Source organism: Rhamphochromis longiceps, linkage group LG19, assembly GCF_057381845.1.
Source record: "Rhamphochromis longiceps isolate RC_006_pf linkage group LG19, R_longiceps_female_GT1.1, whole genome shotgun sequence".
Classification (NCBI taxonomy): domain Eukaryota; kingdom Metazoa; phylum Chordata; class Actinopteri; order Cichliformes; family Cichlidae; genus Rhamphochromis; species Rhamphochromis longiceps.
This window is the reverse complement of record NC_140575.1, coordinates 19,946,912-19,959,265: the sequence shown is the minus strand read 5'-3', so window position 1 is coordinate 19,959,265 and position 12,354 is coordinate 19,946,912. Positions and strand designations below refer to the sequence as shown.

General features: G+C 39.5%; 1 protein-coding gene and 1 long non-coding RNA gene across 2 annotated transcripts; one reads left to right on the top strand and one right to left on the bottom strand.

Annotated features, from left to right (window-relative positions):
• Window positions 1-3,728: 3,728 nt before the first annotated feature.
• Window positions 3,729-5,200, bottom strand: LOC146646589 (uncharacterized). Its single transcript, XM_085392204.1, has one exon. It carries the CDS (start codon window positions 5,118-5,120, stop codon window positions 3,729-3,731), a length of 1,392 nt encoding a protein of 463 aa, XP_085248330.1. The 5' UTR covers window positions 5,121-5,200.
• A 1,111-nt stretch (window positions 5,201-6,311) lies between these two features.
• Window positions 6,312-11,635, top strand: LOC146646588 (uncharacterized). Its single transcript, XR_014908862.1, has 2 exons — window positions 6,312-10,344; window positions 11,343-11,635. It is a non-coding gene; the product is annotated as an uncharacterized LOC146646588 (long non-coding RNA).
• Window positions 11,636-12,354: the final 719 nt, after the last annotated feature.

The window sequence follows — 12,354 nt, the reverse complement described above, 5'->3', positions numbered from 1 at the left end:
TGTTATACACGGGTGCTTACATCCGAGTAGTGTTGATCTTTTCTAAGGTCCATGGGTTTATCCAACGAGCAGCTAAGTCACCGTTATATCTGTAATTTTGTGTGCAACGTCTTAATGCAAAAAAATAAATAAATAATCAAATCCCAAATCAACGCAACGAAGCAAAGACTAAACAAAAAAAAAACCCACAATGCGTTTTTAAGCTCTCTCTGCGTTCACTGTCTCTGCAAGTGTCAAACTTCCTCGCTTTAGCTGATGCTAACCAACATTAGCCCTTACGGTTCGTATATAAACACAACTGTCAGCCCTTCACTTTTGGTGCCGACAACATTTTGAGCATTTTCGACAGTTTGTGAAATGGTCGCCATTGGCATTACATGCCAGTAGTGTTCGCTAATTGACTTTACCGGGGATTATATTTATTACAACGTTACTGCGCGGAAGTGATCATAGTGTATGCTTATGAACGTGAGTGGTAGGTGTTATTAGTGCGACTTTACCCTTAATTAGTTTTCCCACCGGAAGTAGAGTTGTTTATGCGACGTGATGGCTAGAGCAGTCCCAAACAATCGATCGCGTTTATTAACAGACCAATTCTCTCCAAACTTTTAGGGTAAGCTAGACTAGAGATATGGTTGCAATAATACGAACAAGGGCGCAACAGCATATTGACAATGGCGAGAACTTTAATATTTACATTGTGTTAGTGCACCCATCGCTCCGCATCCTTAACGCTACATTGATGTCGAGAGTCTCTGACACAGCTGTGCTCTGCAGCACAGACACCCTGCTTATCTGTGATTCGGCCAGACTGGTGTTGAACTCCAAAGACATGCGCGGGGTTAGGTTAGTTGCTGTTGGTGTGAGTGGTTGTCTGAGTCTCTCTAATAACCCTCCAACAGACTGGCGACCTGTCCAGGGTGTACTTTTGCCCTATGACAGCTGGAATACAACCTGAATAAAATAAGTAGGAGAAAATGAATGATGTTTATGAACTGTAGTTAATGTAGTCAGACAATAAGTTACCGAGCAACAGGCCACAAGTCTTGGTGCAGAATCATACTAAGATTTAAAAAATAAAATGTTGGCACTGGTGTTTGAAACAGTATACTGTCAGTAAGACTGGAGCAACTGCACACATCTGGAAACTAATAACTAGAGTAGTTAAGTAACATTTTGTTACTGCATCCATTTAGCCAGGTATAATTAGCATGTCTACATACATGTCATTTCTAATGTGGTCCTATGTGGTATGTTGTAGGACAGTGAAGTGTCTGACACTGACCATGTACCAGTGCCTGAGAACACTGGTATGGAGGGGGAGAACGCACCTCTTTACTGTATTTGTCAGAAACCAAACATCAACTGCTTCATGATGTAAGTATATATCAGTTTTATATTTGCAGTACGTGCAGTAGGGGTGGGCGCTAGCTTCAGCAATGTTATCAGAGTTTGTTTTTTTTTAAATGAAGAGCTTCTATTTCGAGAAAACTACCAATAAGGATATATGCACAGATCTAGAAAACAATACTGTAACATTTTATTGATGCTTGCAGTTTGGAGGAAGCAGTATTTGCAAGTGTAACTAAATTCCAGGCATTTTCCATCCTTCTTTTCCTATCAGCTTTTTTCTAATTGTCAGTGTGAACCAAGGTGTCAGCAGCAGCATTATAGTGCAAAAGTAGTGACCCAGCATAGATCAAATGTAAGCACAAAAGTAGCCAAGGTAGTGTTTTTCCTGGAAGTTTTAAGTGAAAGGATAAAGTAACTGCTTACCACTTTAGTTTAACAATGATTAATGAAATGTAACCGTGTAACTCATCAGCAGTCTGCACAGTATGGTCACATATTAAAACTGAAGAATATGTTGTACTTGTTGTAGTGTTTCATCATGGGTCCAGTTTTTACCCAGGTGCTTAAAGCCCTTCTTTACCCTCATGTAACACCAACAGTAATTTCCAACCACTATTTCCTGTTCCTGTCAGTCAAACAAACAGACGACAAACATCTTCTATAAACAGGAATAATGTCATTTTATCGGATTAGAAAACATCTAATCTAGCGTTGATATTACACTGCTGTTTAGTGTCTGGCTGATCTCAGTGTCACCAAAATATCTGCCCTACATGTCAAACAATGAGAGAACTTGAAACAGTAACATCACCTAGCAGCTTATTTTAATTAGTGCTAACGTTTTGTTTGCTGGCTAACATTGCTATTATTATAGTCACAGTTAATTGACTTTGAATAGCTTTATTTCAAAAGTAATTTTACAATTTCACAGCCATTTAGCTGTGTTAACTGTACATGCTGTAGGTCATAAGGCGTGCATGGATCATTTTTATAATCAGCCTCTTATCTTTTGTCCACCACAGGCTTTGCCATGATAAATTGGTCAGTTGACAACCAGGAGCCGTACACCTTAACCTCAGAGGCCAGGACATCCAGGGGCAGTGTGAACACGCACTTGCTTAAATGGGACGCAAGACGGACTATAGAGGGCCACCCCCTTGCCAGACAACCAAGTGCTGTCCCTGTCCACGGCCAGTGTGAGAAGGACTCTCACTAAAGTCAACCCACACAAAGCTGCTGGACCAGACAATATACCTGGACGCGTGCTCGGAGCCCGTGCTGACCAGCTGACTGATGTCCTAGCGGGCATCTTTAACATCTCCCTGAGTCAAGCTGTTGTGCCACAGTGCTTTAAAACCACCACCATCATACCTGTCCCCAGACCTTCCCAAAGCCTAATTACACAATGATTGCCTGAGCCTATTCTTGTTAAATGATGAAAAACTCAAAGGCACGTTTGGGCAGTGGATCTGTGTGAAATCAGCAGCTTGCAAAACGAAATCAAAATGTGTGCTATTGATTCTAAAAATAGAAATCACAATAAAGTTCAACATTTACTAAAACCGCCATTCAGTCATCTGAGAGTCTTTACTCATGAAATTATAACGGTTAGATGAATGTATATGCAGTGATTTACTGATCAATGATAAAAGGGGAGATTTATGCAATAACGAAGACTGTCATGAAAAGTATTTGGCATCTGATCTCCTGTAACCTGCGGAGCTAAGCTGTTTTACCAGCTCTGCTCTCTGATTTTTCTTTTTTCTTTTATGAAAAAACACAAGTTGTCAAAGTTATTTGTTTGCAAATGTATTTCAGAAATATCGACATACTTTTTTTAATCAGCAGAAACTTTATGTCAGTAGTGCAAAAACCTGCACTGATCTGACCTCATTTCTTCCTCATCCTGATTCCTGACCTGGGAAGGGAGAGAAATATTTGTTTTTGTTTGTCTTCTTGTTTTATTTAATTCCTTGTGGGATTTGGATCCAACACGTAAAGTATGCATATTATGCACACAAACAAACACACATGCAGCTATTACCCATTTCTTGTATTCTTGAATAAAGACATTGATTTGACACATTTAATTAGCGGCCAATTGTTTTTATTGTTCAATTATTAAGAAAAAAGAAAAGGTGGGGGTGGGTGGGATGGAAAGTAAAGGGAGAGAGGAGAGAAAACCCCAACAATCCCCTCTGAGCAAGCACTAGGCGACAGTGGATAGGAAAAACTCCCTTTAAAGGAAGAAACCTATGACAGAACCAGGCTCTAGAGGGGGCAGTCAACTGTCGGGACTGGTTGGAGGGTGACTGTGAAAAGAGGGGAGGGAGATGGGAGAGGTGTTAGTAGTTAAGGGGGGGGGGGGGGGGGGATTAAGCTGGAGCAGAGGTGGGGGAAGAAGAGGTGACATTGGCAGTAGTGAAAGGAGTGTTCTTCCTCCAGAAGAAGCAGAAGCGTTTTTTCTTTTTCTTCAGCTGCTCTTCCACGAGCACCTTTTTCTCGAGGATGAGGATTTTCAGCTCCTCGATTGTTTCGGTGTTTTGCTTCTGCAGCTTGTTGCATTTTTTCTCCACTTCTTCTATTTCAGCTTGTTTTTCTTCCAACTTTTCTTTCAGCACTTTAGATGTTGCCTCCTGTTTCTCAAACTCCTGGAGAAGATGTTTTTCTTCTCTCTGCTTACTGACCAGCTGTTCTCTCTCTTGAAGCAGGTCTTGATATTTGTGCAGTGTCTCTTCGAACTTTACCTGCAGCATCCTGTCGTTTCCCTCCATGAGCTGGAGTTGGCACTCCATGTCTCCCTGCTTTCTGTCCAGCTGCTCTTTCTCTTGAAGGATTTCTTTATTCTGTCGCAGAGCTTCATCAAGCTTTCCTTGCAAGCTTTCATTTTGTTGCTTGATGCTCTGCAGATTGGAATCCATTTCTTTTTGTTTGATTCCTTGTTCCCTTTTCTCTTGGAGGAGCTTTTCATTTGCTTGCTCTGTGCGATCAAGCCTTTTTTTGTCTACACTGTACATTAGCTCCATGTCTCGGAGCTTGGAGTGCAGCCCTCTCTTCTTCGTGCTGTCTTGCATCTTCTCTTGGAGGAGTTTTCTATTTTGTCGCAGAGCTTGATCAAGCTTTCCTTGCAAGCTTTCAATGTGTTGCTTGATGCTCTGAAGCTTGGAATGCATTTCTTTCTCTTTTAACTCCTTTTGCCTTTTCTCTTTGAGAAGCTTTTCATTTTCTTGCAGTGTGCGATCAAGCCTTTTTTTGTCTACACTGTACATTAGCTCCATTTCTTGGAGATTGCTGTGCAGCCCTCTCTTCTTCATGCCATCTTGTTTCTTCTCTTGGACAAGTTTTTTATTTTGTTGCAGGGCTTCATCAAGCTTTCCTTGGAGCTCCTGGTTCTTTTTGTCCATGTCATGGAGATCTTGTTGTTTCTCCTCAATAATAGCTTCCTTTTCTTGAAGCTGGTATGACAACTTTTTTAGTTCAGCGCTCTTTCGCTCATTTTCCTCCATCAAGAACTTAATCTTCTCTGTGTTTCTGAGCGCTTCATCCTCCATTTCTTCCAAACGCTTTTCCTCTAGTTCCACTTGGTCACACCAAGGAAGAGAGGAAAGGGAAGAGTCTAGTGGCTCATCCCAGGGAAGAGCGTATGGGTCAACTTCTTGTCCCTTTGGATTTGTTTGAGACATGTTGGGTCTGGATACAGTTACAACTGCAAAGGATCCAAATATTTCAAAAGGCTTTTCTGGCGAACGGTTCAATGCTGCACACATCAAGGCTGCGAGAAACGGACTAAAAGTCGTTGCTCTTCACCCCTATTTATAGGTTTTAAGGGTCAACGGATCAAAGGAAAGAATGGTGGTAAGATTCTACGTGTGTGACGTCATAATTCTGTAAGGCAATGAGGTTGTCACGTGATATTTTTGGAGGAGGGCATTTTTCAACTGGACAAATTATCAATAAAGTTTCAATCTCTGTTATTTTCCCCAAAAAACGTGTTGTCGCAATAATGTTTTCTACTGTAATTGGTGCCAACAGATGGCGCAGTTTAAAGTTGGCTGTTACTCTGCCCAGTCTGCTACCATAGAAGAAGAATGTAGACCAATAGTACTTTGACGATGTCCGCTGATCGTTTCCGTGTAAATCTTAGCATTGCTTTAGCCGTCAAGCTAAAGGTTTAGCTTCATACTGCCATATTTGCAGAGTAACAAAATATTTAAACGGTCTCAGATCATGGTGAGTATTTGAAAAAATGTTTATTTAATGTGAAGCCTGTGATGTGGAAAGGTTAGCAAGCGTAATTTTGCCTATTGTGTTATACACGGGTGCTTACATCCTATGGAACGCCAGGACTGCCATAATGAATTAATTAAATACACCATTAAATAATTAATTAAATGTGGCAATAATTAATTAAAATTGGAATTAATTAATTAAATAAATAGTTATGACACATGTAATTAATTAATTATTGACACATTTAATTAATTATTTATGTATTTCACATTTTAATTAATTATTGACACATGTAATTAATTAATTATTGACACATTTAATTAATTATTTATGTATTTCACATTTTAATTAATTATTGACACATTTAATTAATTATTGACACATTTAATTAATTATTTAATGATATATTTATTTATTTCATTTTGGCAGTCCTGACGCCTGGCTCTCGTCATGAAATAATTTTATCTGTCAGCCTCACCCATCAAACTCAGGGGGCGGGGTTAACGCTGCCCATGCAGCTTCTCTAACATTTGATTGGTTGCCGTGCAAAGTAAGTCAAAACAGGTCGATCCTAGAAAATCGATTGCTTGTGTAGACTTGGGGCAGCCAGTTATCCCAGAATGCAGATCAAATCACAAGCAGCAATGGTGGTGGTGTAGTTTTAAAATACCCCGTTTTTCTGTCACCAGCTACACTTTTAACAGTGTTTTAGCCGCGAATGTCGCGACGTATGTCTGGTCAGGTTGTCAACATAGAACATGTTTGCAAAAGTGCTCAGATGTTTTCAGAGATTTCACTAGCTCTGCTAACAGTTAGCATGCAGAGTGCACCGAGGGGGTTACGTTAACCGGTTTGTTTACATATTCCACTCTCCGTGTTCCACATGTTGCATTCGCAGATTCTCATTTTCACCGAACGATCGTCTCTTTCCGCCTGGTCTTGTGTCTCTGTGCTTCTGTAACATAAAGAACGAGCTGACATTTTTCTCACGAAACCAGCGATCAGCTCAACAGACCCTCAGTTTACCTGCATGCATCCTCCTCCTCATCTGTCAGCTGTTTAACACCTGCTGCTAATTCAAGAAACACGCCTACGTTACCTGGTGATAGTCACAGTTTAACTGGGCAGCCGGTGCTCGATATAACGCAATGTCAGCGCATTTTTCTGCACAAGATAAGTAAATATAGTGTTTTCCCCGAGCGCAGAGCTGCTGGAGCTCGTTTCCTTACAGAGCACTTTATAGGCGAACAGCTTTATCAGCGGCTGATGTCCAATCACCGGCACACAGCTTTCAAACCTCAGCTGAGTTTTAGCTCTCAGTGGTTAAACGCTGGACTTCATTCACTCAGGTTCTGTCTGTCGGGTCACGTTTACTTCGCTGTTTTATTTACAACTGAGCAAATCGGTTTGGCTGAGGTTAAAGTTACGTTTCATAACTGCATAGTTTCACAGACGTTTAATGGTTCACTGGCACATGTGTTAGACTGAACTATCATCTAAATATCATCTGTTTTTTAATAGTTATTCAACTGTATTCTAAGCACCAGCTGTCTGTTAGAATGTGATTTTTTTTCTCTCTCTGTTGGCAGAGGTATAAAAATGCGCAGGAAAATCTGACATGCATGGCGAACTTCACCGACGATATTTAGGGAGGAATAAACACACATCAAACATAAATGAACCATTTGTCTGTCTCCATAATTGAGAGAATTTTCTCTTCTTATGTCAACACTCTCTCTCTTTTTTTTTTTTTTTTTGCTTTTTCGGTCATGTTATGTTTACCTGTCAAAGGCTTGTTACAAACTATGAAACACATTGTGCAGACTTCTGGATGTTAGAAGAAAACTAATACTGCTCATGAATGAGACTAAAGGCAGGAAGGTGTCCTTTAAAACTAAACATGTTAATAGGACCTCCCTGTTTATATCATAGTTTATGATATAGCACGTGTATTTCAGTAATAGCCTGCTGAGGCCACTATACGTGCTGGCCTCATATCAAATGTGAAGGCAGACTGAGTCTATGTTTGACGTTTTTTATATCTAATCTTCCTTTTCAAACATTTAAACAGCAGCGAGTCTGCAGCTGAGGGAATACAAATTCAAATTGTCGGAACAGGTTTGCTCGTTTCTTGGATTCATTTGGTGATTTATTAAATGTATAACTGTTATTCTAATCTGCTGCTGAGTCTCTTACACTTTTCTTTATGCTGTATATTTTCACGTCTCTGGAATAGTTGGCAGTTAGATAGTCAGCTGGGAAACTTTGTGTTAACTCATGGAGCTGAGGATATCGTGGATATGCTGACCTCACTGCGTGGTGTACAGAGCGAGGTCAGCATGATTAATATTCACAATAAAAATATTAGCCGAACATCATGAAGTCTATATGTGTTTCATAGTGTCGAACAACCTTTGTACAGTTAAAGCCAGCAGTTACTACATGACGGAAACACCAACGTTATCTCTTTTATGTGTTTATACACAGGTCACGCTGATTACTGAACAAAAACCCAAAGATCAGATGTTAAACAGATTTATTTGCTCTCTCTCCTCCTTAAACATGTTTTTAATGTTAGTTATAATTCAGAATTGGCGACTGAAACACGTAGGACACATAAGAACATCAGGAAATAAAACATCGATAAATATAACCTCAGTAAAAGAAGTCAGCGGGGGTTACTACAGCTGTGTACCGGGGCCTGCGCTTTGTCGGTGGGATTGCTTGCGAGGCGAGCGGGTCTATCCCACGCTTTGCCGTGAGACTGGGACGACATCTCCGAAATCATCGAAACACTTTTGCAAAGAGGCTGTATCTTGACAAACCGACCAGACACATGAAGATTAAACCACTACATTCTCGGCTAAAAAAATATTAAAACGGTATTTGGTAACACACAAACAGGGTTTTTCCAAGCTCAGTTCTGTTAGCTTCCACATGCCGGTTGTTGTGTGCTAGAAACAATGGCCACCAGGCCAAAGCAATGGTTTTGACTCGATCAGCGTTAACCCCGCCCCCTGAGTTTGATGGGTGAGGCTGACAGATAAAATTATTTCATGATGAGAGCCAGGCGCCAAGACTGCCAAAATGAAATAAATAAATATATCATTAAATAATTAATTAAATGTGTCAATAATTAATTAAATGTGTCAATAATTAATTAAAATGTGAAATACATAAATAATTAATTAAATGTGTCAATAATTAATTAAATGTGTCAATAATTAATTAAAATGTGAAATACATAAATAATTAATTAAATGTGTCAATAATTAATTAATTACATGTGTCATAACTATTTATTTAATTAATTAATTCCAATTTTAATTAATTATTGCCACATTTAATTAATTATTTAATGGTGTATTTAATTAATTCATTATGGCAGTCCTGGCGTTCCATAACATCCGAGTAGTGTTGATCTTTTCTAAGGTCCATGGGTTTATCCAACGAGCAGCTAAGTCACCGTTATATCTGTAATTTTGTGTGCAACGTCTTAATGCAAAAAAAAAAAAAAAAAAAAAAAAATCAAATCCCAAATCAACGCAACGAAGCAAAGACTAAACAAAAAAAACCCCACAATGCGTTTTTAAGCTCTCTCTGCGTTCACTGTCTCTGCAAGTGTCAAACTTCCTCGCTTTAGCTGATGCTAACCAACATTAGCGCTTACGGTTCGTATATAAACACAACTGTCAGCCCTTCACTTTTGGTGCCGACAACATTTTGAGCATTTTCGACAGTTTGTGAAATGGTCGTCATTGGCATTACATGCCAGTAGTGTTCGCTAATTGACTTTACCGGTGATTATATTTATTATTGTTATTATTATTATAATTATTATGTATTATGATTAGTTTCCCCACCGGAAGAAGATAAGATAAGATAAGATAAGATAACCTTTATTAGTCCCACACGTGGGAATGCGACATTCTTGCCAGAACATTCCCAAATAATTGACCACGTTTATTAACAGATCAATTTTCTCCACAGTTTTAGGGTGAGCTAGAATAGATATATGGTTTCAGTAATACGAATAAGAGCGCAACAACATAGAGACAATGACGATCACTCTCATAATTTCATTACGTTAGTGCACCCATCGCTCCGCATCCTTAACGCTACATTGATGTCGAGAGTCTCTGACACAGCTGTGCTCTGCAGCACAGACACCCTGCTTATCTGTGATTCGGCCAGACTGGTGTTGAACTCCAAAGACATGCGCGGGGTTAGGTTAGTTGCTGTTGGTGTGAGTGGTTGTCTGAGTCTCTCTAATAACCCTCCAACAGACTGGCGACCTGTCCAGGGTGTACTTTTGCCCTATGACAGCTGGAATACAACCTGAATAAAATAAGTAGGAGAAAATGAATGATGTTTATGAACTGTAGTTAATGTAGTCAGACAATAAGTTACCGAGCAACAGGCCACAAGTCTTGGTGCAGAATCATACTAAGATTTAAAAAATAAAATGTTGGCACTGGTGTTTGAAACAGTATACTGTCAGTAAGACTGGAGCAACTGCACACATCTGGAAACTAATAACTAGAGTAGTTAAGTAACATTTTGTTACTGCATCCATTTAGCCAGGTATAATTAGCATGTCTACATACATGTCATTTCTAATGTGGTCCTATGTGGTATGTTGTAGGACAGTGAAGTGTCTGACACTGACCATGTACCAGTGCCTGAGAACACTGGTATGGAGGGGGAGAACGCACCTCTTTACTGTATTTGTCAGAAACCAAACATCAACTGCTTCATGATGTAAGTATATATCAGTTTTATATTTGCAGTACGTGCAGTAGGGGTGGGCGCTAGCTTCAGCAATGTTATCAGAGTTTGTTTTTTTTTAAATGAAGATCTTCTATTTCGAGAAAACTACCAATAAGGATATATGCACAGATATAGAAAACAATACTGTAACATTTTATTGATGCTTGCAGTTTGGAGGAAGCAGTATTTGCAAGTGTAACTAAATTCCAGGCATTTTCCATCCTTCTTTTCATATCAGCTTTTTTCTAATTGTCAGTGTGAACCAAGGTGTCAGCAGCAGCATTATAGTGCAAAAGTAGTGACCCAGCATAGATCAAATGTAAGCACAAAAGTAGCCAAGGTAGTGTTTTTCCTGGAAGTTTTAAGTGAAAGGATAAAGTAACTGCTTACCACTTTAGTTTAACAATGATTAATGAAATGTAACCGTGTAACTCATCAGCAGTCTGCACAGTATGGTCACATATTAAAACTGAAGAATATGTTGTACTTGTTGTAGTGTTTCATCATGGGTCCAGTTTTTACCCAGGTGCTTAAAGCCCTTCTTTACCCTCATGTAACACCAACAGTAATTTCCAACCACTATTTCCTGTTCCTGTCAGTCAAACAAACAGACGACAAACATCTTCTATAAACAGGAATAATGTCATTTTATCGGATTAGAAAACATCTAATCTAGCGTTGATATTACACTGCTGTTTAGTGTCTGGCTGATCTCAGTGTCACCAAAATATCTGCCCTACATGTCAAACAATGAGAGAACTTGAAACAGTAACATCACCTAGCAGCTTATTTTAATTAGTGCTAACGTTTTGTTTGCTGGCTAACATTGCTATTATTATAGTCACAGTTAATTGACTTTGAATAGCTTTATTTCAAAAGTAATTTTACAATTTCACAGCCATTTAGCTGTGTTAACTGTACATGCTGTAGGTCATAAGGCGTGCATGGATCATTTTTATAATCAGCCTCTTATCTTTTGTCCACCACAGACTTTGCCATGATAAATTGGTCAGTTGACAACCAGGAGCCGTACACCTTAACCTCAGAGGCCAGGACATCCAGGGGCAGTGTGAACACGCACTTGCTTAAATGGGACGCAAGACGGACTATAGAGGGCCACCCCCTTGCCAGACAACCAAGTGCTGTCCCTGTCCACGGCCAGTGTGAGAAGGACTCTCACTAAAGTCAACCCACACAAAGCTGCTGGACCAGACAATATACCTGGACGCGTGCTCGGAGCCCGTGCTGACCAGCTGACTGATGTCCTAGCGGGCATCTTTAACATCTCCCTGAGTCAAGCTGTTGTGCCACAGTGCTTTAAAACCACCACCATCATACCTGTCCCCAGACCTTCCCAAAGCCTAATTACACAATGATTGCCTGAGCCTATTCTTGTTAAATGATGAAAAACTCAAAGGCACGTTTGGGCAGTGGATCTGTGTGAAATCAGCAGCTTGCAAAACGAAATCAAAATGTGTGCTATTGATTCTAAAAATAGAAATCACAATAAAGTTCAACATTTACTAAAACCGCCATTCAGTCATCTGAGAGTCTTTACTCATGAAATTATAACGGTTAGATGAATGTATATGCAGTGATTTACTGATCAATGATAAAAGGGGAGATTTATGCAATAACGAAGACTGTCATGAAAAGTATTTGGCATCTGATCTCCTGTAACCTGCGGAGCTAAGCTGTTTTACCAGCTCTGCTCTCTGATTTTTCTTTTTTCTTTTATGAAAAAACACAAGTTGTCAAAGTTATTTGTTTGCAAATGTATTTCAGAAATATCGACATACTTTTTTTAATCAGCAGAAACTTTATGTCAGTAGTGCAAAAACCTGCACTGATCTGACCTCATTTCTTCCTCATCCTGATTCCTGACCTGGGAAGGGAGAGAAATATTTGTTTTTGTTTGTCTTCTTGTTTTATTTAATTCCTTGTGGGATTTGGATCCAACACGTAAAGTATGCATATTATGCACACAAACAAACACACATG